General features: G+C 41.9%; 2 protein-coding genes and 1 long non-coding RNA gene across 3 annotated transcripts in view; 1 reads left to right on the top strand and 2 right to left on the bottom strand.

Annotated features, from left to right (window-relative positions):
- Nucleotides 1-26,460, bottom strand: part of LOC126872304 (spermidine synthase) — a 191,434-nt gene that overhangs the window by 58,192 nt on the left and 106,782 nt on the right. Inside the window, exon 3 of the mRNA XM_050632095.1 lies at nt 22,083-22,456. The gene's annotated coding sequence lies outside the window, so the exon portion shown is untranslated. The remainder of the gene's footprint in view (nt 1-22,082; nt 22,457-26,460) is intronic.
- The window catches only part of LOC126872313 (uncharacterized), a 161,518-nt gene that overhangs the window by 30,933 nt on the left and 104,125 nt on the right, over nt 1-26,460 (top strand). The gene's annotated exons all lie outside the window — the stretch shown is intronic.
- On the bottom strand, nt 1,710-11,039 carry LOC126872305 (uncharacterized). Its single transcript, XM_050632097.1, has 5 exons — nt 6,116-11,039; nt 5,093-5,216; nt 4,864-5,014; nt 4,280-4,496; nt 1,710-3,050 (listed from the first exon to the last, which is right to left on the bottom strand). The coding sequence occupies exons 1-5, from the start codon at nt 6,355-6,357 to the stop codon at nt 2,924-2,926; spliced, it is 861 nt and encodes a 286-aa protein (XP_050488054.1). The 5' UTR covers nt 6,358-11,039; the 3' UTR covers nt 1,710-2,923.

Genomic DNA, 26,460 nt, shown 5'->3' with positions numbered 1-26,460 from the left:
TGCGAATGAAATTTATGTTCGTAGAAACGTAAGAATAAATGCAAATCTGATTCGCGTTGTGCGTATCCGAGCGTACAGTCGCTGAACTTTTTTAACTGCAGCCCCGATACAAAGTAAAATTACGTGGATAGAGAAAACCTCCAAGGGGTAAGTCAGTTTTAATACTTTGAAAGCGTTTAACGTAACGCCGCAAACAGAAGATTAACGTAAAATTATGTAATGTATATAATCGGGTCGCTTTCTCGTTCGAACTCGCGATTCTTAAGTACTTCGTTACTCAACGAGTAGTTAAGTAATTATTACATCGTCCTTACACGAGCCTATTAAAACTTGCTAATTTAACACCGTTCTCTTATAAAAGACTCCGAAGAAATTTCTCCTATAATCGTTGTAAGAATGCAATTCGCGATATCTTTTATTCCTCGCAAATTATGACTTTGTCACTTGCCGATTCGTCGATATTAGTTAGCAAATTGTCATACGGAAAGACCTTGAATTACAAAAGTCTATCGTTAGCCCGGTAAAAAAAGAAATAACTATTCTAAAAAATAAGCACCAGCTACTCGTCGAGAAAATTCTGACGAGCTCCCTTTAAGTCTTAGGGGGTCACGCAGTCGACTAAACGAACATAATAGCGAAATTCGAGCCGTTGCAGAAGGTTCGTGGCAATTATCATCGTGAAAGGTAAGGGCAAACGCGAGGCGTTTCGTCTCGAGGGCAGAACGCTGCTGGACGTAAAATTTCTTTAATCTGGCGAAGTAACGCGCGAAGAGTCGGTCGCACGCGGCCGTAGAATTCTTCGTTTCGCTAAGTTGGTAACAATTAGTAGTTAGTAAGCCCCGAGAGCTGGGTCGTATTCTCCGGCAGCAACGATTATTGCGGGCCTGGCAATGGTACTAACGATGCGTACGCAAACTTTACATTTATCGTTATTGTGCCTCGTCAACCCGCCGTGCCAGCTGTTCTACACTTCCGTAGCCACTCCTTTCTTTTGTTCCTGACGCTAGTGCCGGTTTTTCTCTATTCCGTTTTCTTCTTTATCTTTAAGTCCTTCTTTTAACGGATTCCATACGTTGTCTCGCTATAATACTCTTTCACGATCGTTACGACCGTCGATTTTGTTCTCTTCTATTCTTTAATTCTATAGCTACTACATAATTTCTTTTATTCTTACAGTTAGCTCTCGCGATTGTCTTCGTTTTCTGATCGTTCTTGCTTTTAATCGTCAATCTTCCTTGCAATGGATATCAAGTTTCTCCTCCCACTCTTGGTGCTTATTATTCCTTTTTCTTTATCGTTTTTTTTTTACTCCTACGGGTACTTACTTCTTTCATCAAGTCATTTTTCTTCTCAGTTTTCTTCATCTTTTCACATTTACGTCGATGGATATGTTTCATTCTTTCCTTTATGGCCGCTTCCTTTTATCCTTTGCTCGTTTCCAGGGCTATTTTATGTTTATGCTATCTGTTTTCGCAAATGCTTCACTTTTCCGCGATTCCTTTTCCTCGGAGGATATCCAATTTTTCTATTTTCCGTTTTTATCGATCATTACCTTCGCTGAAAGCTATTTCCTATTATTACTCTTCCGAGCCTCGGAACGGAGCAACCGAAAACACCGAAAATCTATCAAATTCTTTCTTATTCTTTAGCATTCTACAACAATGAACAGTTGGTTAAACGGTTCAGGTTTTGTGCGATTAAATAGCGTCTTTCCGTGTGACTTCAAAATTTTAATATTTTCCATACAATGTAAAATTATCTTCGTTAATACAGTGTCAAGAAACTGATTCCTCGTTGCTAAGGTATTAAATAACAATGTTGTGTGTTAGAATATTCTATATTCAAATGTTATTTCTTTCAACATACGTAAATTTTTCAATCTGTCAGAGACTGAACGAAATCTCTTTATGAATCGTAGTATATAACTTAAATAGGAACAGCGATTCGTTATTGCAATTAAATATTATTCTTGCACATACGAAAGAAATACGTATAAATAGGAACATTTTAGGAAGAGCCAGATAGAACGATCTCTATAAATATCGAGCGCTCATAGAATAAACATGAAATGATCTTCTTTATTCTAGAATCTCTTTGATCAGAGGTATGGCTGAGGTTAATAAACGTAATACCAGTTTGAGTCTTTATTACAATATGAATATGAATTCGATAAAAGCTTATCTTTTAAGACATATCTTTTTTCAATATTTAGTTTTATTCGCTATTCCACAGGATTCACCGTTCCTTCCAGGTTCAGGCACAAATCACCGCGATAAATACATTTTCACCATCAACGAAAAACGTAAGTGGTAAAACCTCGTCTCTTCAAACGGTTCAAAATGTATCTTAAAAAAGATTTTGCATAGGAATCGTTCTACCTGGTAGATTACCGAGTCAACCTATCGAGCAAATTGTTAACCTTCTCACAGTGTAGTACGAGAGAAAGTTAGGCAAACCATGGAATACGATACCGTAACGCTGTACTATAACGCCCAATCAGAAACCAAACACCGATCAATTCCGTTTTCTGAAAATTACTTAATTTTAATGTTAGAACGAGTAATTGTTCATCTGCATAGAAATCATAACCGAATTGTTAAAACTCATTAGGTAGGAGCGGCCGATGTTACAAATTTTTACATCTGGCTCGACGAATCAAAGAAATAGTTTGTTAGTCGTTCCCTTTAGCCTTCTTCGTCGTTCTACTGCACTATGAAGGAATTCGGTTAACAAAAGTATCACACAAACGCGATTATGTTACGGTGCAACAAAGAATTTCCGATTTCCTTTAACGCATTCCCGATCCCCTGAAATCGATCTTCGACACTCCTATCTAAAATGCGATAAAACTCAAGATCGGAGGTGGCGAACACGGCAGTTGCGTGGAATTTCGAAGAGGGGATGAAAAAAGTCGAGGAACGTGTCAGTTTTTCTGTGGTTTTATCAGCCGGCTGGCCGGGGGTGGTAATTTGTTGAAGCCAGCGTTGTCGAAGACCGGAAGCAGATCCCTGACTCTTTGTCCAGCACCGACGGCTGCCAGCTCGAGCCATCTGAAACGATGGCGGCTCTTGTTGAAAAACGAACCGCTTCATATTCGATTTTTATTACTTTCCGGGCAGCAAGGACTCTAACAGCTTTCGTGCTAGTAACGTTAAACTCCGAATTGGCAGAATAATGATTTAGTTCGATTAATTGGACAGTGTATCGTGCGTAGCGCTGTAAGACAAGCTCGGCGAGTTTCAATTAAAGATAGAACGTGCCGTGTTTTAGTAAGTGCGGGTTAAATATAGGCAATATATTTGATATTATACAAGGCGGGCAAAGATGTCAAACGTTTGATGGACTTTTTGAAGAAACGCGACTACGCGAAATCACGCTTATCCAACCATACTTCCACGCTACAGAGTCTATAGGACGTCGTAGTTATTATTTCGACGTAAAAGCGACGGAGGATATATCGTCGAATGAACCAAGTTTAGACTGGAACTTAGATATCCGCTTTCAGTTTCAGCGATACGCGGTCGCTTTGTCTCCCTTCGAGCAGAAACAAACGGAGATTTCGATGCCGCGGTTATTTTCGGCATTTCCAATTTACGCTTTAGAATCGAATAGCTAAAGCGCGGCTTTTACGATTCCATAAACGCGACGCGTATTCCACCAGGCGATACGGTTGTCTATTTTCCGTCGACCTAATAATCTCGCGTCTGATAAACGGCTAAACTCGTGAACAACGCCGTTCCGAAGTATCGTCGTCTTTGATGAAACGCACCAGACACGATAATTGACGTTTGGCGGATTAACGTCTGCCATCTGCATGCATAAAGTCTGGTTTAATTGGTGAGAGGGTTTTAATGTTAATCGCGTTACTCGGTCGAACGATCGATTGCTCTTTAAGAGCAACGAATAAATTAGATTGCCGGACATACTAAAGAAAATGGTTAATTCGTTAATTTCCGTTTCCGTCGACGCATATCGTAATTTTGTTCATTTTCATCGTAACAACGCGCGAGGAAATTTGTATTACCCAATTGCAACTGGATAAACTTTATACAAATATATTCGATATCTGAAAAAAGAAAGGGCATGATTGGCGGGCGCACGATGCGGCGTGTAATGAATCAAAGGGCCAATTAAAAGCACCAACACAGAAAGAAAATTAATCGGGCGAGAGCGGAAACAAGGGAGTGAAAAGCGGCAACTCCGATAAACTGAAATTGATTCGGAATGACGCGGGAAAGCGTATCGCGAGCATATGCAAGCACACACATTCGTTTCCCACCTGTTGTTTTTGTATTTGGCCAGGGGCTGAGCAGCTGGATGGGGAGTTTCGGTGGGGAAATATGTGGCTCCATAAAAATCCAGTCCACGGCTGAGCAGCGTCGAGGTCTCTTCCACGCTGGCCAGGGTAACCCTTATAACGGGTGGCCCCGTGTAAATCGTCGCAGGCTCGTTCTGGCTGTGAGCGTCGCTTTTCAACTTGTCGTTGATCGCTTTCACTAATTCGCAAAGCAGACACCGGGTCAGCGGGCACGCGATTTGGGAAATGACCGGTGAAAGAGGGGAAATTAATTCGATCAGGAACGATCCAGGCAAACGCCTGGAATTAATGTAATCGATCGCGTTAAGCCCGTGATTTCCGTGTCATTGTACGAGCGCTTCTTTGCGCGTTCCGACCGATATGAAAATCGACGGGATCGATATGGAAACCGACTCGAAAAGTATTCACGATCCAACAAATCGATCCGATATAAATCGACGATACCGCGTAGGTAAATCCGTGGCGCGAAAAATTTCGAAAGATCCGACGTATCGTCGTATCGCGATGACGAGCGTAGCGACGATGATATCGCGGAAAATACTCACGAACAGTGCCCGTGTTGAGAGGTAGCCGCGTAATTTCGACTATAGACCGGTACTTGTAGAGAGCGTGTCTAATATCCTCCTCGGGTAATTCTTCAGGTACGTCCAAAACGTAGACGGTGAACGTCTTCGCCGGTCTACAGGGTATAGCGACCTGCGTTCATGAATACGAAACGTCGTATTTAGAGGCGTTCTGAAGAGAAGGGTCCTTTGTGTACCGAAAGATAAGTACCTTCTTGTAGAAGCGTGCCCCGGTGACTTTGTGGAAGCCCTTTTTGTAGACCGCCTGAAAATCGTCGATGTTGCTGAACTTGAAGAGTATACCGGTGGCCGTTTTCGTCAAGGAGAACGCGCCACTGTAATGCAAAACGACAACCACGCTTTATCTCCTATCTCTCTTTCCTCTTCTGCTCTCCGTCTGTTCTTCGTCTCCCCTTTTCCCCCAATTTGTCCATTTTATTACAATTTTCTCGGCTACTCGGTTTATTCAACCTCCGTGCGATTGTATCTCCAAACAATTTAATGGATCGATTAAATTTAATAAATTAATCAATTGGTCATCCATCGAAATGGAAACGTCGAAGGCAACGAGAATTTCAATTAAATCGTCGTCGTACTGGCTTGCCTCCGTTTAGAATTAACGAGAGACTCCCTTCGCCCTCCTATCTGTTGTGATTTACGCGTGCCGAATCATTAGAGACATTTCAAACAGTACGATACACCATTTTACCGATAGTGTACGCTTATAAACCTTTACGTGAAACGAAAATTTATCGCGTAACGAAGTCGTAGCTTTATTTGTCGATATTACCCAACAGATACATCGAAATGCTATTAGACAACGAAGTGACTTATATCGATAAGATCCAATTGAATTAGTAAAAATGAAGATTTATCTTTTCGAGATTGGTTCTTAATCGAAATTCGAAAGTTTAATCGAATTGCTAAAAAGCCATGCCTAGTAGTTTTATAAATCGAAGGTTGAAAAGTCCCGACCCATGAAAAGTCCAAAATCCTCTAGTTTTAGAAATGTAAAACTACGTAACTTGAAGTTACGATTTAAAAAAATTTAAGACATTCTGATCATTAAAAGTGCTAGAAAATGTCATTTGGAGACTTGAAATATCCCAACTGGGGAAACCGCGACATGTCCACCGAAACTTTCGATAAACAAATTTCTACCACAGCTTCGTATAGGATTTTACAAGGAAAGCTAACGATTACGGTAATAAAAAGGAATCTGCGTGAACCTCACCGAAAATTCATCTTCTCGCATATAGTGGCTGCCTTCTCGATGCTGAGCTCGTGGCTCGGTGTCAACAAAAAGGCACCCTTGGTGAGGAAGTCGGTCTCGCTGATCTCGGAATCGGTGTCCTGATCCTGCCAGTCACCGGAGTCTCGTCGACTATCCTGATTCAATCGGGACAGAGAGCTATTTTTCGACGCGGACATGTCGTTTTCGCACGTGGCACTGCCATCCTGTCCTCTCTGAGACATCTTTTATAGGGCGTCGAAGGTGGGATCGGCTGGCTCACGATCGAACGTAACTCGTTACGCGAGATCGACTCCTTGCAAGACACGTTCTCGACGCACTGTCGAACAGTTACGCATCGATACGCTCCTTTTATACAGAGCGCAAGCTCTATGATTGCTAATCGTCGATCGTTCTGCCCACGATCTTGCGGCGATCTTAGATAGATGGGCTCGTTCGAAAAAGGGGAGTCGTTAAGCGTCGACGAATGAAGTTTGATGGATGGTCGAGACGTTTTTCTTTCGAGGATGCGAATGTAATAAAGAGTAACGCGAAATCGAAGAGAGGAGAGATGTTCCGGGATGGAGATAGAGAAAGATCGACTGGATGTTGGAAAGTACAGCAATCAGAATAAATATAGATAAAATAGAGACGAAGTATCGGGCGCGCGATGAGCAGGAACGTACCAAAGTTATAACGAAGTTTAGTACTAGAACTACCAACCTATATTATGTACCGAAGCATAATTAAACTAACAGAGGGGCAATAATTTTAACTACCGAATTAACGTTCTCTGTATCGTAGCAAACCAACGAGGATAAACGACGCGATAAAAAGTTGTAGTTGATTAAGTTAAAGAAATAGGGGACAGTGTTAACTCGGATCAAGGCTAATTATCTCCAAGACGCTTTAGATACGTGGGCAGAGCTATTACCTACCTTATTATAAATTATGGAAGAAGCGATACAGTATATACGTTTGCGTATATCGAAATTAGTTAATTTATCGTGAAACAGCGTTGTTCTATTAATCAAATATTCTGCCTGTTTATGGTAGAGTGCGTGACATGTCATTTAACACCTACCACGGAATATACGTATGTACACGCCCGACACGTTTAAATCAATTTTTGCATGCATCATTAACTAAATGATGATGCATTGCTTCCATCCACCTCCCATACACTTTTTTTAATGACCTTCTATCGTATAGAAAACACGTCGATAAATATCCCCTAGCTAGCGCAAGAAACCATTTTAAGCGTAAGATGGAATTCCTAGCTGCGCGTTCCAAATTTTCATTTCTATTCGCGTTTAGCGATATTTCGAACGATAGTGACCCTCTTTCTTCGACCAGATGTATTTTGATTCCCGGTAATCGAACTTTGCCAACTATCGGTACCAAAAACGTTATAATCATACTCGAACTTTTCTGAACTTGCGAATTCTGAACTTATGAAACTCTCGAACTCTTGTTAAACTTTATTACGAACTTTAGCGAAACTTGGAGTGCTTGTAACTAACGCGAATGAAACTAACGCGATCGGTCGAATGAAAGACAGAAATTAACAGAAGTGGTTCGTTACACGCTCCTCGAGTTTAAGATACAATGGCCAACTTTACATACGGTAAATTTTCTGTATATTTAATCACGAGACAGCTTCTCAAACGAAACGCTTACGTACTAGAATTTTTACATTCTTTCGCTCTGCTTAAGCTTCGTTCTACTTAATTTCCTTGTAACATCCACTTAATCAAAGACCTGTCGTTTCTTAGTTTTTCACTGGAATCGACGATTCCAGCGACGCTTAAGATCATCCGACATTCGTTTAAACAAATCGTCGTCCGAATGATGCCGAGACCGATCGTTGAGTCGATTGAAATTTCACTCAAGCCGAGCAACAATAAGATGGAAACCGAAAGCGCCAATTAATACGGCTTCATCGATCTCTCTAGCGACAATGGTGCCAGGCTGGTACACAAAGATGCAAACAAGCATGTACACGAGACAGAGCATGTACAGAGCGAGAGGGTGTTTGGCAAAAGACGTGAGAAACCGAGAGAGAGAGAGAGGAGGAGAAACGTGCGAATCGCACGTTCAGAAGCTTCATTTGAATTGAAATCAAGAGAGCCTCGGCTTCTGGCAGGATATTCCGGCGACTGACTGCGACAAAGCGGCGAGATGCATCGATTTGCACTAATTATCGGCTCGGTAATTGCCGTGAACAAGATCGCGATTCATCGAGCCATTGCTGCTGGAGATCGAACCGATCGATCGTTAAATCTGGCGTTAATGAAATGGAATAAACGTGCGTGGATGAAAGTACTCGACTGCATTGTGCCATCGCAGAGGCTCTTCGCTTAAGAATCAAGAGTCCTAAGTCTCGCAAAGTCCTTTGAAGTTACGAGTGACACTTAAGATAACGAATGTACTTAAAGAGAGGAGAATTGCGAAAATCGGATTACTTATGCCGTTTTATGCCGCGTACCATATTTGATATTACATGATTCGTGCGAAAATTAAAAGGCGCCATCGTATTGTATTACTACCAGAAAGAACCGATAAATTATCAACGATAACCAGATAATTAATCACGATACTATTAATTTTCTCTCACAACTATAAATTAAACGCGATGCATATACCACGCGATATTACATTTTTGTTATAATTAATACGAAATCCTACAAACGAAAAGATCGCGTACGTGCCACGGCCATTAATTCGGAAATGTTCGATTTGCGAAATCGTCGAGTCACAGCCGGTCTAATGGAATTCATTATGCACGGAGACTATTCTTATTGCATCCAGGCTAATAATGATTTATGGTAACACTCGGTATCCACAACGACCATCTGTTACCGGTGCGTTTCGCGGTGCACGACGCAAGATGTGCAATAAACTTCGCCGCGAAACTAAATTGCTGCCGTATTATGCGGCCGCGTTTCGATTTAATGACTGCGTCTCGCAACGATTCGAAACAGCGAAAACAGCCAACGTTGCCCGAAATCTGTAACGCTCTGTTCGTTCGCCATTGAATCGCTTAACGTCCGGAACAACATTTATGGCGGTAGTCGATCGTGCTTCGACGATAATATCGGTCCTGCGAATATCGTACCGGGAGATATCGTTATCTCCTGTACTTTGTCGTTCGATGATCTTTTTTATTTTTTTATTTCAATTTGTCATCTTTTACTTCAGTTACAAACGAAATTTGCGCGACACTTTGTAACTTTCGGAACAATCTGGAAACAATCCGGATATAAAACTAACTTAGTCGATCAATTGGTTCGCGACGAAGCGCGAAGCGAAGCGATGGTTACTCACCCCGTAATTTCCACGCGACGAGCACTTAACACGATTTTTTCTGCTGGATTCGATCGAACGTGGCGCGCATCTGTTCCCCAATCACGAACTGGGGCGGCACGGCCGATTTGGTAATTTCGAATCAATTATTATCGATCGGAGCGCTCGCAAATTCCCAGTCGGTATTGGCAAAGGGCGCACCAGATTACCAGGGCAAACGGCCGTAACGCGGTCAGCATAATCCAACTAAAAACGAATATGTATCGGCATCAGGTGGAAATTGTCGCGAACCCGGACGTCGATTGTTCGTTGCTTGAGCGACGATCGTTTACAGTTACAGCAAGACAGAAACACGATTATGCCGTTAGCCAGCTGCAACCTAGTCCTTCCACGATGTATTTCGCTTTCGCGCAGTTTCGTTTTCCCGTTGTCGCCCGATGCATTCGATTTCTACCACGACCCAATCAATTTTACTATCGTTTACGTTACTTTTTCGCGTTTCGCCGGATGCTGGGCCGAAGATTACATCGCGCTCGGCGTTGCTAATCGTACACGGTCGAGAATAATTTGCAAAACGAATGGACGAGAATCAGTCGCACCGAAAATATCCTCTATCCGACCGATTCTCTATTGTTGTTCCTTCTCTGGTTCGTTCCACGACTGTGAACTTTTTTAGCAATTTCACGACCCAATTCAGGAACGAAGTACGTACTAGAACGCAATTACGATTTGCTTTTGAACGAGGACCATAATCGGCCATCGTGGTTGGCGATAATTCACCGGAAATCAACGAAACCTGTTCATCGATAATATGTCCTTGTATTATCGATAATGCAGCCACACTATACCACGGTCGGTCGATACGTGTAGGCGGCCAATCAACAACTTACTTTTTCAGTAAAGACGCAAGGAGAGGCGTGGGCGCTTAATTGGATGATTGGGTCCGACGATATATCATCGATAAATTGGCGTAAACAGAATGAAAGAAAAAAAAAAGAAAGGAGAAAGAACGGAGGATCGTTGGATTCTTCTCGGTATCGGATCTTATTGTTTCGAGTGAAGACTGGTTTGGTATATGAAACGCGAAAGGGAAGCAGCCTAAAAATTTACAACGTGTACGTTGGCTAGACGAAGGCACGCGCGAAGGATTTAATTGAAATTGGATATCAATGCATGTTGGATTCAATGCAACATAGAAATTATGTTTTCTTAATTATCGTGACTGAATCTTTTGATTAATTGCCTGCGAAAGCCAGGCGCTTATGGATGTGCGTGCAGAAAGCAATCATAAGTCGTCGGCATATAAATCTATAAAATATAATAATCGGAATATACAACTTTGAGTTGCACACAGTTAAGGTAATCAACGTTTCATGGGATAATGTCGATTCGCAGTGGTGAAATTGTTCGTCGTGGAAACTCGTTTACATCGCATTGTTGATTTTGTTTGCTCGTGGCATGCATGCATCCAAGTCCGATCCGGAAAACATCAGAATGCGCATATATTTCGCGCTTCGCTTTTCGAAAAATGATCATCGAGTGAAAAGACCGAAATTCAACAGGCCAGGAGGGAAATATATCGATGGATTTGCCTCTCGCGAATAATTGAAATTCGGGTGACAATTTTTTTACAAATTCGACGATCATCGGTCGGTTTGCACGAGTGGATCTTGAAATTTCGAAATTCGAATATATAAACAGTTTCTTTTTTCACGTTTGACACGATAACTGACAGAATAAAGCGTATAATATTCTTGTCGGCTTTCGTATTCAATTTTTCTATATCCTTTTAGCTGCCTGTCTTTCTCTCTGTCCGAGTAGAATTTCGTTCAGTCTTATTTCGAACCTTGCGATCAACGATCGATATTCTAGCCTGATCGGAAAGTTCCGTCGTCAAGGGATAAAAGATAACGAGTAGCCCAAGATCTTTCCCTTCCTTCGATTCGTTCGATCTTAAACGACACCTGTCTCAGAATGGAAGCTTACCACCTCGTTCCTATTGTTCCTTTCGGGAGAGAGTCGAGAATAATCGCGAAAGAGGGTCGAAGAACCATCCCTCGATTAGTCGTGATCCTCGAATCGACACGCAGCCATTAGCGGCGGCGATGAACGTTCCTTCGAATCGAGCGGTAAGAGTCGAGCATTCGTCATCGAAAAATAGTGGGCCAAGAGGGTGACGGTGATGACGAGCACGAGGGTGACAAACGTTCGTTTTTGACGACCGCGCGTCACAGATGAACGCAGCGTGACTGCCGCTTTGAAACGGGGATGAATCGTAATTGGACGGAAATGGAATTCGGATAGTGCAGTCCTCGCCACTGCGACGGAACGAGAGAGCGAGAAATATCTATACGTATGTATATATATACACACACGCACGCACGCACACACACACGTTATATATATAACGGAGATAGCGAAACAGAGAAACTAATAGACAGAGCGTGCTAGGCTGAGAAGTGACCAGAAAGAGAAGTAGATAGTCGACTGAGAGAGGGAGAGAACGATGGAACGTTAGGGGTTGGCGGCAGGGGGTGAAAAGGCCGACGCCACTGGCCTGTAACTCTATGCTTCTCTGAGCTCCGATCAATAGACGCGGTACAACATCGAACCGAACGCAGCTGGCTAAAATAGTCCGTACAAGTTGCACGCAGCAGCGGCCAGGCAGTTTTCAAAAAAGAAAAAAAATCCTCGTCTATACAGCTTGCGTTCGATAGGGAGTGGGGAGAGGAGCGGAGGGATGATCGAGGCGAACGATTTTTCCTTCTCCACAGACACGCGAGAGGAACGGGGAATTAAGGGGTCGACGTTGAAGCAACTCGAATTTTGGCAACGATTTCTGGCGTGTGTTTAATTGGGTGAGCCTGTTAGTCTGGCTTTCCAAAAGTTCGCGAAGGTCGAGTGTTTTAGAGAGATGGTAGGGGGTGACTTGCGCACCGACGAGAAGAAGCTGCAACCGGAATGAGCAACGCTATTACGAGAATCTAACTGTTACGCCGCGAGAGCGGATGGAAGGGGTGTCGAGAGTTTGGAAAAACAGAGGATACCGAGCGATGTTGAGAGGAACGAATCGAAATCTAGCTGCGGGTGAAAAATTTCAGTTAAAGAGAAAAAATATTTTTGTAAATGGAGCGCAGATGAACTCGACGATCGTAAAACCGGTCAAAGGGTAGTAAAGGTATTTTGCTCTGCTAGTTTCTCGGAGTTATTCGAAGCGAAATAACGCATAATGGACGGGTCTTTTTCCAACGAAACGGCTTCGTCACAAATAGCCTTAGGCTGACAAGAATCGATCGGAAAGCAGTTTTAGTAAGTTATCTTCTAATTTCCTGCGCCTCGACTTATCATGTCGTCGATGGTGTTAAGCTAATCGTGTCGATAGCCCGCAGGCAACAAGTACGTCGTACCACTGTTGGGGTTAAGAATATTTATATAACGTTTATACCAATTTCCTGTTTTCGCGTTAAAATCTCCCGACAACTTTACTACCACGAAGCGTATAAAATAATGTTACTGTAATAAGCAAAAATTTATAACATGGAAGATAAGAGACGCGTGTCGAGCTCTAACACTGATTAAATTATTAGACGACCTGAAAATTAGCTCAGTCACAAAGATTGAGTAGTCGATCGGGATTGGTCGCGAAATATCCTAATTGTAATCGTTAATCGTTGATCGTTAATTAGACCAAATATCGCTGTGCACTGACTCGCAACGAGCCAGGGGCACGTGAGACAGGAAAATCTCAGCGTACAGGAAATAGGGAAGTAACGAAGAAATTAATGTTCTCCCGGAACGCGTCGGAAGAACGGTGCCTCTTTTTTCCAACTGGTTGGCTCCGTGGGCGAAATTTGCCACGACACCGAGCGGATGCTTCTCCCCGATAAATAAATGCACGATCGGGAAAAACTACGACCGCGTTGGGACGTAATTCGATTCGAGAGCCGGACAGGACTCGATTGGCAGAAGTCCCTCTCTGGCGCGCGCGCGCACCCATATGGAATTACTACGGGGACGTCCTATCGCTTTGTCCATCAACGAAGACGAAGTAGACGAGAAAAATCTCCAATTCGCTCGGTCAGCGATTTCTGCGGATTGTTAAAAAATAGAGGAAAAATGAAATTGGATCGAATGGAGGAACGTTCATCGGTACGCGAGCCGCGTGATAAATTATAGAGAAACGAATCCTCGTTAGTTCGGAAGAAAGCCAATTTTAATTGAAACAGGAAAAGCGTATAAATTTATATTGTACGTAAACAGGAAGATTTTTATTGCATATGTTCGGTATTGTTAAAAATATATAATATCGGAATAAAATATCAAAGTGATGTTTTATTTCGTGACCACGAATGAGCGAAAGATCGTACGTCGCGTTAGAGCGACCATTTTGCATAGCTATAGAGCTAAAAAATATACGAGATATATTTCGTGGAAAATATATGTGACGCCACGTGAAACTTCTCGCTTAATCCGAGACGATCATTTTCATAACTCGATTCCCCTAAAAGATGGTAGGTCGGGGTTACGTTCAATAAGGGCAGAAACGGGGGTTTGGTTCGCGGGTTGTGTTAATCGCTTCCAAAATTAAGCCACGGGGAGAAAGACGATGTCTCGGAACGAGAGAGGAAAGACGATCCCATGGGTATTGAAGCGGCTGAGACATCGGGAAAGGACAGAATCCTGGAAAAGCGAAAGGGAATCGGAGGACGAGGGGGAGACGGCGGTAGGAAGATTAAAAGGAACGAGAAGAGACGTAGGGATTGGAAATAGTTGAAAAATTCAGAATATGAACGGGCCACGAACGTGAGAAGAGTAGAAACGAGAATGAGAAACTAGAGTGACGAGAAGGAAAGTCGAGAAGATGTATTACATTTGATGTACGTATATAGAAGATCCTAAGTTTTGTAACAATTATGAAAATAAATAAAAATCATGGAGTAGTCCATTCGTCGTTTATTTTCGTTTCAACCGCTTCCAGAAGATGACAGCCCTTTGATACTTACATCTCTTTTCTTTTCGATCTTTATTGGATTATTTTGTACAATAGGACAAATATGAGAGGAGCAAAAGTAACGACAACGAAAGGGCGGGGAAGAAATAAGAGTAAGCGAGGATGGGAGAAAACAATGAAATAAAGAGAAAGGAATCGAAGAACCGAGTGACGAGATGAGAAAAGTTACGAAGAAATTAAAAGTAGACAAATGTTTCGGAAGAAATGCGTAGAAGAAATATAAAAAAAGTGGAAATGCAAAGTACGACGAGAGAGACTAAAATATATGCGAAGTCATCCCTAATCGAAGTAGAATTCGTGGATGAAATTTTGCTTGTCAACGGAGAATAAAATATAGGAATACGAATCGGTCGCCTATTTCGTAGCGAGCTATTCGAAGCTGACTCTGGAGAAAAAACGACGAAAGCAGAGGCGCGCGGGTCGAACAGGAAGCCAACGAAAGCAGGATTAATAGAACCGGGGGAGGAGGGTGGGAGTGAAACTCGGTGGTCGTCGGAGTGAAGAGAAGAGATCGCGACGAGAGGTTCTCGCCACGTCGAAGAGAATATAACTTAACGGCATAGTTGGCCACGCTGGCCGAGGATTAATTTAAATATTGACATGACCCTGCAGCCGGCCACGCTCGACGAAGCGTCGCTAAACGTTCGTTCAATTTGCGTGTCGCCCTTCGTTTCTCAAGGCACGATCGGCGTAAATCTACGCCGTGAAACGTTTCATAAACGGGACGGTTATGCTTCCACGTAGCTCACGAGCTTTCACCAGGGGCGATTACACCGAACAAGGTAAAAGTTACGTAAGTGTTCGGTTTTTCGAGCGTTTCGACGCTCGACTTCCTGTATTCGACGCGAATTCCGGTCAGTGCAATGGAAACGGAGATTGCCGTTACGTGGAACGAACGTCGAGAGACTCGATGGAGTTGCAGGATGTTTATCGGTGTTGCGTTGCTGCCGCTGTTGTTTCGATGGTTTGGTAGGGAATCGAAAAGCGATATCGAACGGCCGTGCAACAATCGTTGATAACCTGAAGCGACGTTTGAAAATGTAGTAACGAAACGTAGTACCTATATACACCGCCGACTAAAACTTCCAAATCGGTATAATCATCGATCACAAAATTACATGTACTGAAATCGAATGAATCTTTTATAGAAATTACGCGATAGTTTTTTGATTGCCAATTAAAATAAAAAATTATAACCACCGATTAGAAAATGAATATTATATGCAAAAAATGTTCTCCCACGTCTGTTCCGCTTGAAACATAGGACTATTATCTTTAATCCTAAAAGTGATTCCGTCATCGTTCTTATGGTCAATATTTGTATTTCCTTTCCAACATGCTCTGACACGTCCACGACATCAAAATTATCTGCATAGTAACTGAATAATATCGATTATAACGTTAATCTTTGGTCGAAAAAAATAAGTTTAAAGAATAGAAAAAGAAGAGGTATTCTGCTCGCAGTCTTTTAAGAAAATTTATCACGATCACGCGAATGAAAGATTTCGTTTAATTTCCTACGTCATTATGCACGGTTTCGCCCCGACAATGGATTTTCTTATTACCGTTCGACATTATGCATTTTAAAGGTGCGCTGAGACCGGTGCACGTGATCGCCCACTAAATATAATGCGTCCGATCGAGAGCGAACACGAAGGGGAGATCGTATTAAAATAGCCGGTGATTAACGACATCATTCCTACGAGCAAGAAAGTGAAAAAGAAAGGGTGGAAGGAGAATGGAAAACGACCGGAGGAACGTTAGCGACGAAACGAACGAAAGATAGAATGCGAAATCGATTGCGCCCGCTGAAATAAGAATATTTAAGGAAACGTCGAACCGAACGTTCTATGATTAATTCGTCGAATTTCTTAGGATTCCTTAAGATCTGCCGGAATATTACATCGGACTTAGTTTGCGATAGACGAGAACATCGTAGAGAAATACTTATTTGATACTTTTAAGACATTTCGTAGGGTGTAAAAACGTTATAATTAGACGAACGAATATTATACGAACACGAACGAAAACAATCGCGGGAAAGAAGCAGAAGAGAACCGAATTGTCCTTATCCCGTGGTTAGCCTCGTCCTTTTAGAAAATAGAATCCCTGTATTCGACGATGCAAGTGCTCGTCTGAAATAACCGATCGTCGAAGCGTGAATTTTTGCGTATTGTCAAGCGATGAAAAGGGAACGAATTTCGATCACGAAAGTAGCTGCAATTTCAATATTGCCGAAGCTCTCACCGACCTATTCGACTATGACGACGTTCATAAAAAAGTTGCATTATTATTCGATCTTTTGCAACGTTTTTTCTCTCTGTAGATTCTTCGAATACCAAATTTCATCGAGTAATTTTCATAGTAGAAAAAATAATATTCCGGAAAGCTCTTAATTTTCTGTTCAGAACTGTTTTCGCCGAAATTACAACTCCGACTGCTTATTGCGTTTAATCAAAAAAGAAAAAAAGAAAGAGGAAGAAAAAAGGAGGAGATCCTATGAGCTGGAAACGGAAGGTTGCGAAATGGACTAGCGTAGAAACTAGTTAGAGGGTAAAGAGTGGTAAGACGATGGTCGAGGCACAAGTATGTAAAAAGGGAGAGTTTGCATTAGAAAAAATTAGACTGCCGAGAGGAAAATGAAAAGGACAGAGGCAGGATTGGAGAGCGGACGCAGGTTGGAAAAAGAGAAATTCTCCGGGGTGTCGTGACGGATGAACGTGTTGTACCAACCGCCGGTTCATTGTGAATTCATCGAGGATTTTCCAAGTGATTTCCTCGGTTATGTCCGAGGGTTATGGCCGACCCTCGGCAAGCAACCGTGTCGTCACGAGGGGAGAACAAGGCAGACATTGCCAATTTAATATTTGATCGCCTTTTTCTCTCTGTTCCTTCGTTTTACGTCTTCTTTTAATGTTACATCTCTGTCTCTATTTTATAGTAAACGCATTGTGATGTCTGAGTAAATGGATCGTCGAAAGCACAACGTTCGATGTTTAGCAATTGTCAGGGACCTAACTTTTTAAATATTTTGATAAAAGATACCCCAGCAGGAGAACTTTTTCTGAAAATTTTCATCGAACAAGCGACCCGAAACTTTTACGCGATAGTGTATTTTTTCACAGAGAGTCGTCCTGAACTTTTTTCATTATTTTTCTATGGCGAATTAAGCATCGAAACACCTGGCGTACGCGAGGAATAATCGCGTACATCGATGAACGTCGACACGCCTATACCGTTCGTTGTAATTCGTCGATAAATCCAGCGGTGGTTGTCCCAGGACCATTTCAAGCCCAATGCCCGGATCTTAACCGTATCGTAATATTCCAGGGATGCCTTCAAAACATTCCCCGTTCGCCGTTCGAATGCCGGTCGTATTTCGGTCTGACAGTAAAATTCCGAATTGCCGCGCGGCAGATTAGCCTCGGTTAGTTGTACGTTTATGATTAGTCGGATTCATAGATTCCCCGGTTCGGTGAGTATAACAGTCGACGGCAATCTGTATGGTAATACGGCTACCGGTTTTGGGCGGGTTCCGCGACACCGTTCCGTGTACCTATGGAACTCCAATCAGAGACTTCCCATAATCCGGAGGTTCGTGGTAATGCAAGACCGCTGAGAGAGAATGCTCGTCCGAAGATTGCCCGATTCTAGTCCCACGTTTCTTATTTTTCTTCCGAATAACCCGTGTAATCGAACGCTGCGTTGATCTCTTTTTAGCCTTTACACTTATTTCCAACGAGCTTTCAACTTAAAAAAGGCTTTAACGAAATAGTAAATTTACCACGTGTCATACCTCGCCCGCGTCTATTTATTTCGTTGTCGCTTCAACGATGTACTAGATGTATCGACAAGTAGTATCTAGCTTCTACTCCTTTACCACGTTTATCTCGCCTTTTGCGCGTAATTTTGCACTAATACGGTTTTCGTTGTCAAGAAAACCCACTGGAAGCGGTCTCTCCATCCGTTGACAAATGGTCCTTCGTTAATAATTGAAATTTGCCGGTCGCGCTAACGTTTCATTAAAATTGTATCATGCGCTCGAAATCGCATATTCCGCGTAGCTTAAAAATGGATAATTATTCGCCAAGTGTTTTCGCTGAAACGATAACGACTGCTCGACTTCCGATGGCACCGTTGAAAATTCCGGGCCCGACCGTTTCGCCGCGCTCCTCTCTACCGTTTTAATTAACGTTCATTCAGAAACGCGACCAAATTAATTATTTACACGCACCCGTCGGGCTAATTATTTAATGCGAGAATAGTACGTCGCGACAGTTCCGTGTTGTATTTATAAAAGTATAGCGGACCCGATTGTCGCTGCGCTCGGAGCGCGTCACTCGAAATATCGGGTTTGCAGTGTTGCGGAATTGTACGATCTCGTTAGTTCGCGATATGTATCATAAATACGATTTTGGAGTCTTTGCTATGGGAAAATCGACGTATAAATTCGCCGGTCGATTTACATTTCAATACCTTATTTAATTTGAACGACGAACTTGAAAATTTCAAGCGGAACACCGCTGCGTTAAGGTATGGAACGATTACACGGTCGGCGCAATATATTCCAATTTCGCTAATTACATGACAACATATTTCGTGGTCGTTGAAATCGGCGAGACGTGCCCCATTCCGTGTAATCGGCCCAATTTCTCCTATCGCATCGAGCGATCGAAGTGGTAAATGACATAGGCGTGGATAAAATAAAACAAAGAAGGGAATCGTCTAGTGAGAAGAAAGGACGACTCGGTAAAGGGACATCCGTGAGAGAATTCAGACCATCTCGTTGGAGATTGTTCTTCCGCAAGCACGAGGCGCAACCAGCAGTCCGCTGGCCAATTAAAGGGAAACGAACCGCGATACGCCTGGAATACCGGGCATCTGTTTTCGAATTCCGTGATCGTACGCAAAAGAGGAAGCCCTTCCGGAGCCAGTAACGAAAGGATATCGTGGTCAGACCTCCCTCGTGGCGCGTGTTTAAATTCCTAGGTCGCAAGACGTCTTTTTACCTGGTCGATGCTCCGAGGCGAACAGGAAAAAAGGAACCATTAGCCCGCGCAATTATCCTCGGACGGACAAGGCTAGAGTTACGCCAACTAATAGCGCCGCTTCCTGGCACTCCCTCGGGAGACACGGGTGAACAGGGCAGAAAACAGAGAGGGAAGCCTGCCAAGGAGAACAGAGAGCGAACGCGAAAGGGTGGCCGAAAGGACGAGACGATGGAATTTAACGAGACAAGAACTGCGGCAAGGGAAGAAAGGGTTTTTGCGTGATAGAAGGCGAGGAAGAATGCACGAACCGAGACAGAGAGAGAGAAAGAGAGAGAGAGAGAGAGAGAGAGAGCAGAATGGAACAAATTTGACGTGATAGGAAGAAGGCAGAGAAGAAGAAAGTGGAAACATGAAAAGGAGGATGATCGGGATACGAGGGGAGATATTCGACGAGATAGAACGGTAGAACATGGAATAATGAGTTTGAAAAGAAAAGTAAATGGCGTGAAAATACAGAATGAGCAGCAAACGTATAGGGAAGACCTAGAAAAATAAAAAAGTCCAAGAGAGAACTACGAAGTTACACGAAAGAAACAAGAGAGGGAAAAAGTTTGCTACGAGACATAAGAAAACTCGATATACCGAAGAAATAAAGAAGAACGAGAAGGAGAAGAAGAAAGGAGAGGTAAATGCGAATTTTTAAGCGTAAGCAGACGGAGTTTTGATGAAACGTGAAATTTAGAACGCGAAACAAGTTGAAAACGTATAGAGTTATATTATCATCGTAGACGTACTTATTTAATACAGATAATACATATTGTATAATATATGTAATAACATATGCAATACAGTTATTATTATAAGAGTAGATACGAAAAGACGATAACGAAGAAAAGGGCTTGCAAGGCCAGACGAACGAAATATAACAAAATATACGAGAGAACTGTCGCGATACGAGCATTCGAGAGAGCGGGATGGGATAATAAACGAGAAAGAGACACGACGTAATAAAAGGAAGAAAAAGAAAGGAAGAGAATGGAAAAAAGGATGCGAGAGAATCTATGCGAGGGAGGAGTAGGGGTCGATCGAGAATAGGAAGAAAAGGGAAATTTAAAAAGAGAAAAAGTAAAACTCGGATAGGGGAAAAAAGAAGAAGAGTAACTCGATCCGACAGATAGAGGGAAGACGAACGACGAGATATCTCGCATTATCGATACCGACGTAGCTACGATCGAAAGGATCCTCGGCAGAATCGTGAATTTCAAATCGTGTTCAAACAAAAGATCCTTTAAATTAAACTTCTCGATGTTTCTTCCGAAGCGGACGCATACGCAGGTCTACGCTGCACCAAGAAATTTAATAGCCAGAATGGAAATTATTTTAGAAGAGGAACTTTTCCATCCAAGAGAATATATTCGTGCTCTTGATTGGTAGATATGCAGAATTTCCTCGATATTTTGGAACTGAAGAATCGCATAATTCTATAAAAACGGATCATCGTATATACCTTTTAATTTAAATATTAGAATTTCTTCTTCAAGCGTTTCTATTTGTCTATTATATTATTTCAGTACGAGCAAACGTCGTATTCGAATAAAATAAGTTTCTCCCAGTATACTTGGCTGTATATCGTGTAATGGATTCGCGTGGCCATCACGTCATCGAAGCTCATTGATTATATGTCAATAACGAACAGCAGCGATAGTAGACGGTATAATAGAGTTTATGAATACGTATCAGAGGCAAGTTACGTGCAAATAAATTTTCTAACTTTGTTTGATGTCCCTCGAACAGCAACTTCCGCGAACCTTTTGATGTAAGAAGCATCTTAATTTATTTAATAACTAAAGTTTCCACGTCGAAATTTCTTTCATTTCTACGGATTTACAACATTTTGCGAAATTCTAAAGTATCTCACGAAAATGTTACGGACAAGGTATAACTTGTCAAATGGCAGTAACAAACCCTAATAACCCTTTTGGCGGTGAACGTATCTATAAATTGATCGAGTCATAAAAATTTCTACACGCAAGTTGCTCTATACGCTTTAACAGGGTTTACATAAATTCTGCGCAAAGTTTTTCTTCCGATTACGAAACTCTATTTCTTGTGCAATCTCTGAAATCAATGTCTGGATGATATTTGATAGGTCACGATAAGGTAGAAGAGGGAGGATGATTTAGCGTGGCTAGCTCTCCCGATCCTTTTTACAAGATTAAAGTGTTCCGATGGAGCGACCAAAAGGTTAAATATTGCATACCTCATGCGATTCGAGGAACCACTTTCGATTAACCGAGCGTAATTTATTCGGAATCCTATTTCCGGTTATTTCGAAGCCAACGAAATAATTCGTTCCTTTGTTTCGGTGGTTCTCCATACGCGTTATTCATCGGGTTCAACTATCGTAACAATATGGCGATAGCTAAATATATTAAGATAAAGATTCAGAGCGAGAGAGAATAATTGCTCCGATATCGAATATGCGCAAGTACTAGAATATTAAGAAAAATATATTACAAAATATTTCTCGAGGATACCAAATCTTTCCCTTGAATCGATTCTCTATCTCGTAGATTCGATACGACGATAAAGCTGAGAGCACACTCGGAGACTTTTTTAACAAGAAATGTGTAATAATAAAATGAAACGTTTCGATACGTACGTGGAGACATCGGGGTTCGTCGTCGATTTCGGTGCATAAATGCGCCTATAGAGAATCGTAATTCCTGGCGACATGGTGCGGCGCGGTGCGACGCGGTGCGGCGAAGCGATGGATCCCATGGTGGCTCATGTCATCGATGGTGCGTGTCACGAATGCCAACTGCGTTGAGGACGCTCGTCTATCCATATCCTTCGTGGGCATGTAGCGTGTAACGAGCGGTCCTCGCCCACGTTATTGTCCACGATCAAGGGGCAAACTTGCTCCAAGTGGCCGCCGACCACCGGAAATGTATCGTCGACTGGCCGCCTTCCGCTGGTCACGACTCGTCGCACATTCCTTCCGTTCTTCCTTCCTTCCACCTGGCCCCTGACAACCTGTCAAGGTTAAAGCCCAAAAGGATCAACTTATTCGACGTTTTGATTCTCTTCCGGGCGTAATAGCTGTAATTGGATGGGACTGGATGTGTCGTTGTGATTGGATAATTTTATAATCAGTATCGTAATTAACACAGCGTCGAGTTAACTTGTTTTCGTTGTCAAAGCGTTTCAATTTATGCAAGAAGCGAGTAATCGAAAATTCCATTTATTAAAGCCGACGAAGGACAAAGAGACGATAAAACGAATTTAACGAAGTCGGAGATCTCATTTTCGTGCACGCTCGCGCAAGTAATTACATAGTACGATGATAGACAGATTGATAAATAAGTAGTCGCGTCTGCCCTTGGGAAAATGTGGTCTTTGCAATTAAACGTTATTCGCGGCTCGTCTCGTTTTTCGTCAGGAGAATACTAGTGAAGTATAATATACACGAGGACGGTCGTATATTGCCTCGTCAACTTCCGATACTCAAAGAAAAATATCTTACAATTTCGTTTAAATGTTTTGTTATCAATATGTAAGTATGTACCGTAAGCTTTACAAGAAGTAGGAGGAGACGTATCTTTGACACGCCTTTCGCATACGTATCCTTTTTACTTATGCGCGTCTTTTTACTTTTTGCAATACCTCTCGCAACGCTAGATAATGCGCATTAATTATGTTACTCATTCAATGATAATATTACACGTTACACGCGTAGCTGTAACAATACGCAATTATTCTAATTCGAATGCGTTATGAAGGGTGATTTTCCATCATATTCCGATAATTTCGGCGCCTGTTAGCACTCCATTGTTCGGTTCGCGATGTTAACAAAATTATACATCCTGAATAACAACGATTGTCCAGATTTGGCAGACACGGTTGAATACGATGATCCATGAATTACGAGAAACGAATCGATCGATGTTTATTAACCGTATTTTTGTAACAAACGTGTAACAAAGTTGTCGAACAAAAATTTCTGTCAGTTCGCGCAACTCTTTTGCGATAGTTCGTTTCAAAGTTCTATTTACGGACTCGTGCTACTCGTGTTCGTGATTGTTTCGCAAAGCGAGGTAACTCGCTAAATAATATTTTTAATTTTCTAGTATCTTACTCCATTTCAACAACCGCAGGGGAATTAGACGAATTACTTATAGCTCGATTGCGTTATTTAATAGCTTGTGTAATAATCGTGATAAATAATTTCATTCGCTTGATTCGTATCGCGTACGGATTTCGAAATATCAATAATTTATTTCATTTGCATAATATTAATTATATAATATCCAATCAGAGAGTAATAACCGACGTCTTTCCTTGACAAATTGTACAATTAATATCAGATTGGTTGAAAGACATTGAATAAATCGTTGTTATTCGAAAACTTTATAACATGAATGTAGAAATTATAAAATCATAAATTTATTTCTCTCTCCGATAACAATTTTTTGGGTAACACCATACCCCGTAATATACATAGCTCTTTAATAAATATGTTGGTAGAATTCCAGAACTTGCTTCGTTATCATTTTACCGCAAAAATTATAGCTTTTACAGAGGCGATAATTTCCAAATATCGGCCTATATATCACGTCAAAATTGGTACAGAAGGTTCCCAATGTAACCGCGGTAATAAATTTGATTAATTTTGGAACTGGGAACAATTACTTTACAACGTATGTATAGCTCGTAGTGATTACATATAATTACCATTTGATAGCTTATTACGGTTAGAAATAGATCGATCCACGAATTTATCACGTTCCATTAATTATAATATTTTCGATAAAAAGACATACATATGTCAATTTCTATCGATCGATGAAATACTAAGTTCGGACAGGTATTGCTCCTGGTATACTTTTTCGTGTTAACGGTTGATAAGATTAGCAACTCGTTTTATAAACGTTAGATATTCAGTAGGCTGGAACGTTCAACCCTGACATCTCCACCTCGGTCATTGGATGCAACATATGGATATAGCGTTGGATATATCCAGGCATTAGTTGGCTTCTGTTCCCTTTTGGTTCTATTAATCGTCGATATCGTTATTCGAAACAAATCGTAGTAAAAAAAAAGTTGTTCGTACGTTCATCGATAAAAATGCTGGCAGTTGTATAATTGCAAACCAGCTACCGTGATATTTTCCCCAAATTCACAGCAATTTTTCCATTGTTTGCTAATTGCAGCGTGTTTTGGTAGCAGGAATTTATCGATTGCAGTGGGAAATACACGCGGGAATAGACGTATCGAAAAAATTTCAGCGTACCTTGCTAATGAAGATTCGCCGTAAAATATTCACATCGATGACCCAATGTAGCTGATGCGGGAAAAGATATTCGACCGAAGACTCCAGAAGATTAGCGCGTAATATCATTAGCGAAAAATTATTTTCGATATAGAGTCTTTTCGTTTAATATGACGTTTTTTAATACGGAATACTCGTTGAAAATTCGTAGACGAGATCTTAAGGTGCGATAACAAGTATACGTATACAAAAAAAAAAAAAAAAAAATATTGGAAAATGGACAAGTACAAGAAAGACACCTGCGAAAGATTGCAAAGACGAGACGCTACAAGCTCCGATCTCTTTTCACTCTCTATTTATCCAACAATTAGAAAACTTTAATCATCCATCAGCCAATCAACGCAAACGTTGCTAATTTCCATCCGACTATTAACTACAGCATGCGACCCATCGAGTTAGCAACAACCAATACACAGACTCAATCCCTGGCAGGACAATGTTCTAATCCATCGTCCGAGTGAATATCGGGCTTTACGTAATAATCGATCTCCACGATTATATTCGCATTAGATTGCGCAACATGGGGCGTCGATTAGGCGAGCGACCCTCACGTGGTCGCTCGATCGATTTTCATCTTTTTTCCTCTGTCTTTTTTTTTTTCAGTCGGCACACGGGCCACTCCTTTGGTCGGTTGGCTTTGTTGCCTTGATCGGCATTATTGTTGCGCGGAGTTTAAGGCTGTTCGAGGCCATTGACAGATGAAACAATTAAACGGCGTATCGGCTAATTAGTCCGAGCTGGTTGGTGTGCACGCTGTAAACACGTGATCCACGTGACTCGACCCCGCAGCAATCGAGGAATAAAGGATGCACATTGGGGCGCGTGCACGCGTATTGACGCTGGCAAATGAACATTGTAAGCGGTTGGTAACGAGCCGCGTAATCTCGTTGACGACCACTTTGGAATTTCCAAGGGAACATTGGCCGCTTCGTTGTTCTTTCGGTGTTTTCAGCAGTTTCGGATTAATTGGAATCGTTTGTTTCTCTTTTGTTACCATGTTTTCTATTATAATAAGGGCACAACGTGGCTTTTTAATCCCCTATAACCGCGCATTGCGTCGACGTGACTCGTTAGTTCGAATAGTTGGCCTTTACTTGTATTTCGAGTGAAATTTATCTAAGTTTGGCAAATATACGACCGGCGATATACGATTGGCAAATATACGATCGGTACATGTACCGATCCATGAACAAGCCTGCCATAAAATATCGCTGGCGAGCCCCGCGCAACCATTCGATTAGCTTCAAAACCCCGATGAAAGACTATATTATTCCTGTATGCCATGCGTTTAAAAAATAACCGGTGCATGCATCGTACGAGCTTTCGCATCTTGGTAATGTTACGCGTCGTATTCTCCTAATACGAAATCCTAAATTTCGAGTAAAAATCCCCGCGGATCCCGAGAAATTCATCTTCGAAGATATATGCGCGAGAAGAAGCGCGTCAGCTAAGATGTATCTCTCCTCTATACGGGTGCTAGGCACGATACAGATACGTTAGAATATACGTAAATGGTACATTGAAATAGGTATATTTGTACATTTAGACGTAATCCGTTCCAGGCCACGGTCTAAAGTAAAATATTACGGTTAAAATTTCCATATGCGAGAACGAAAATACGTTCCCATAAGCACAAACGTTCAAACCTATCGACGATGTCGTGGCTACGTCAAAAGCTCTCGGGGAAAAAACTAGAATATATATAGAA

The sequence above is a fragment of the Bombus huntii genome, chromosome 13 (genome assembly GCF_024542735.1).
Source record: "Bombus huntii isolate Logan2020A chromosome 13, iyBomHunt1.1, whole genome shotgun sequence".
NCBI lineage: Eukaryota > Metazoa > Arthropoda > Insecta > Hymenoptera > Apidae > Bombus > Bombus huntii.
Note: the sequence above shows the minus strand (reverse complement) of the source record. Positions and strands in the feature narration are given on the sequence as shown.

What these genes read in the sequence shown, in the direction of transcription:
- LOC126872305 (XM_050632097.1), bottom strand. Translation starts at nt 6,357, where the DNA reads ATGTCTCAGAGAGGACAGGATGGCAGTGCCACGTGCGAAAACGACATG. An exon ending in GGGCACGCTTCTACAAGAAG is followed by an intron (nt 5,015 to 5,092) that starts GTACTTATCTTT and finishes TCATGAACGCAG; the next exon opens with GTCGCTATACCCTGTAGACC. An exon ending in GCCAAATACAAAAACAACAG is followed by an intron (nt 3,051 to 4,279) that starts GTGGGAAACGAA and finishes CCATCGTTTCAG; the next exon opens with ATGGCTCGAGCTGGCAGCCG.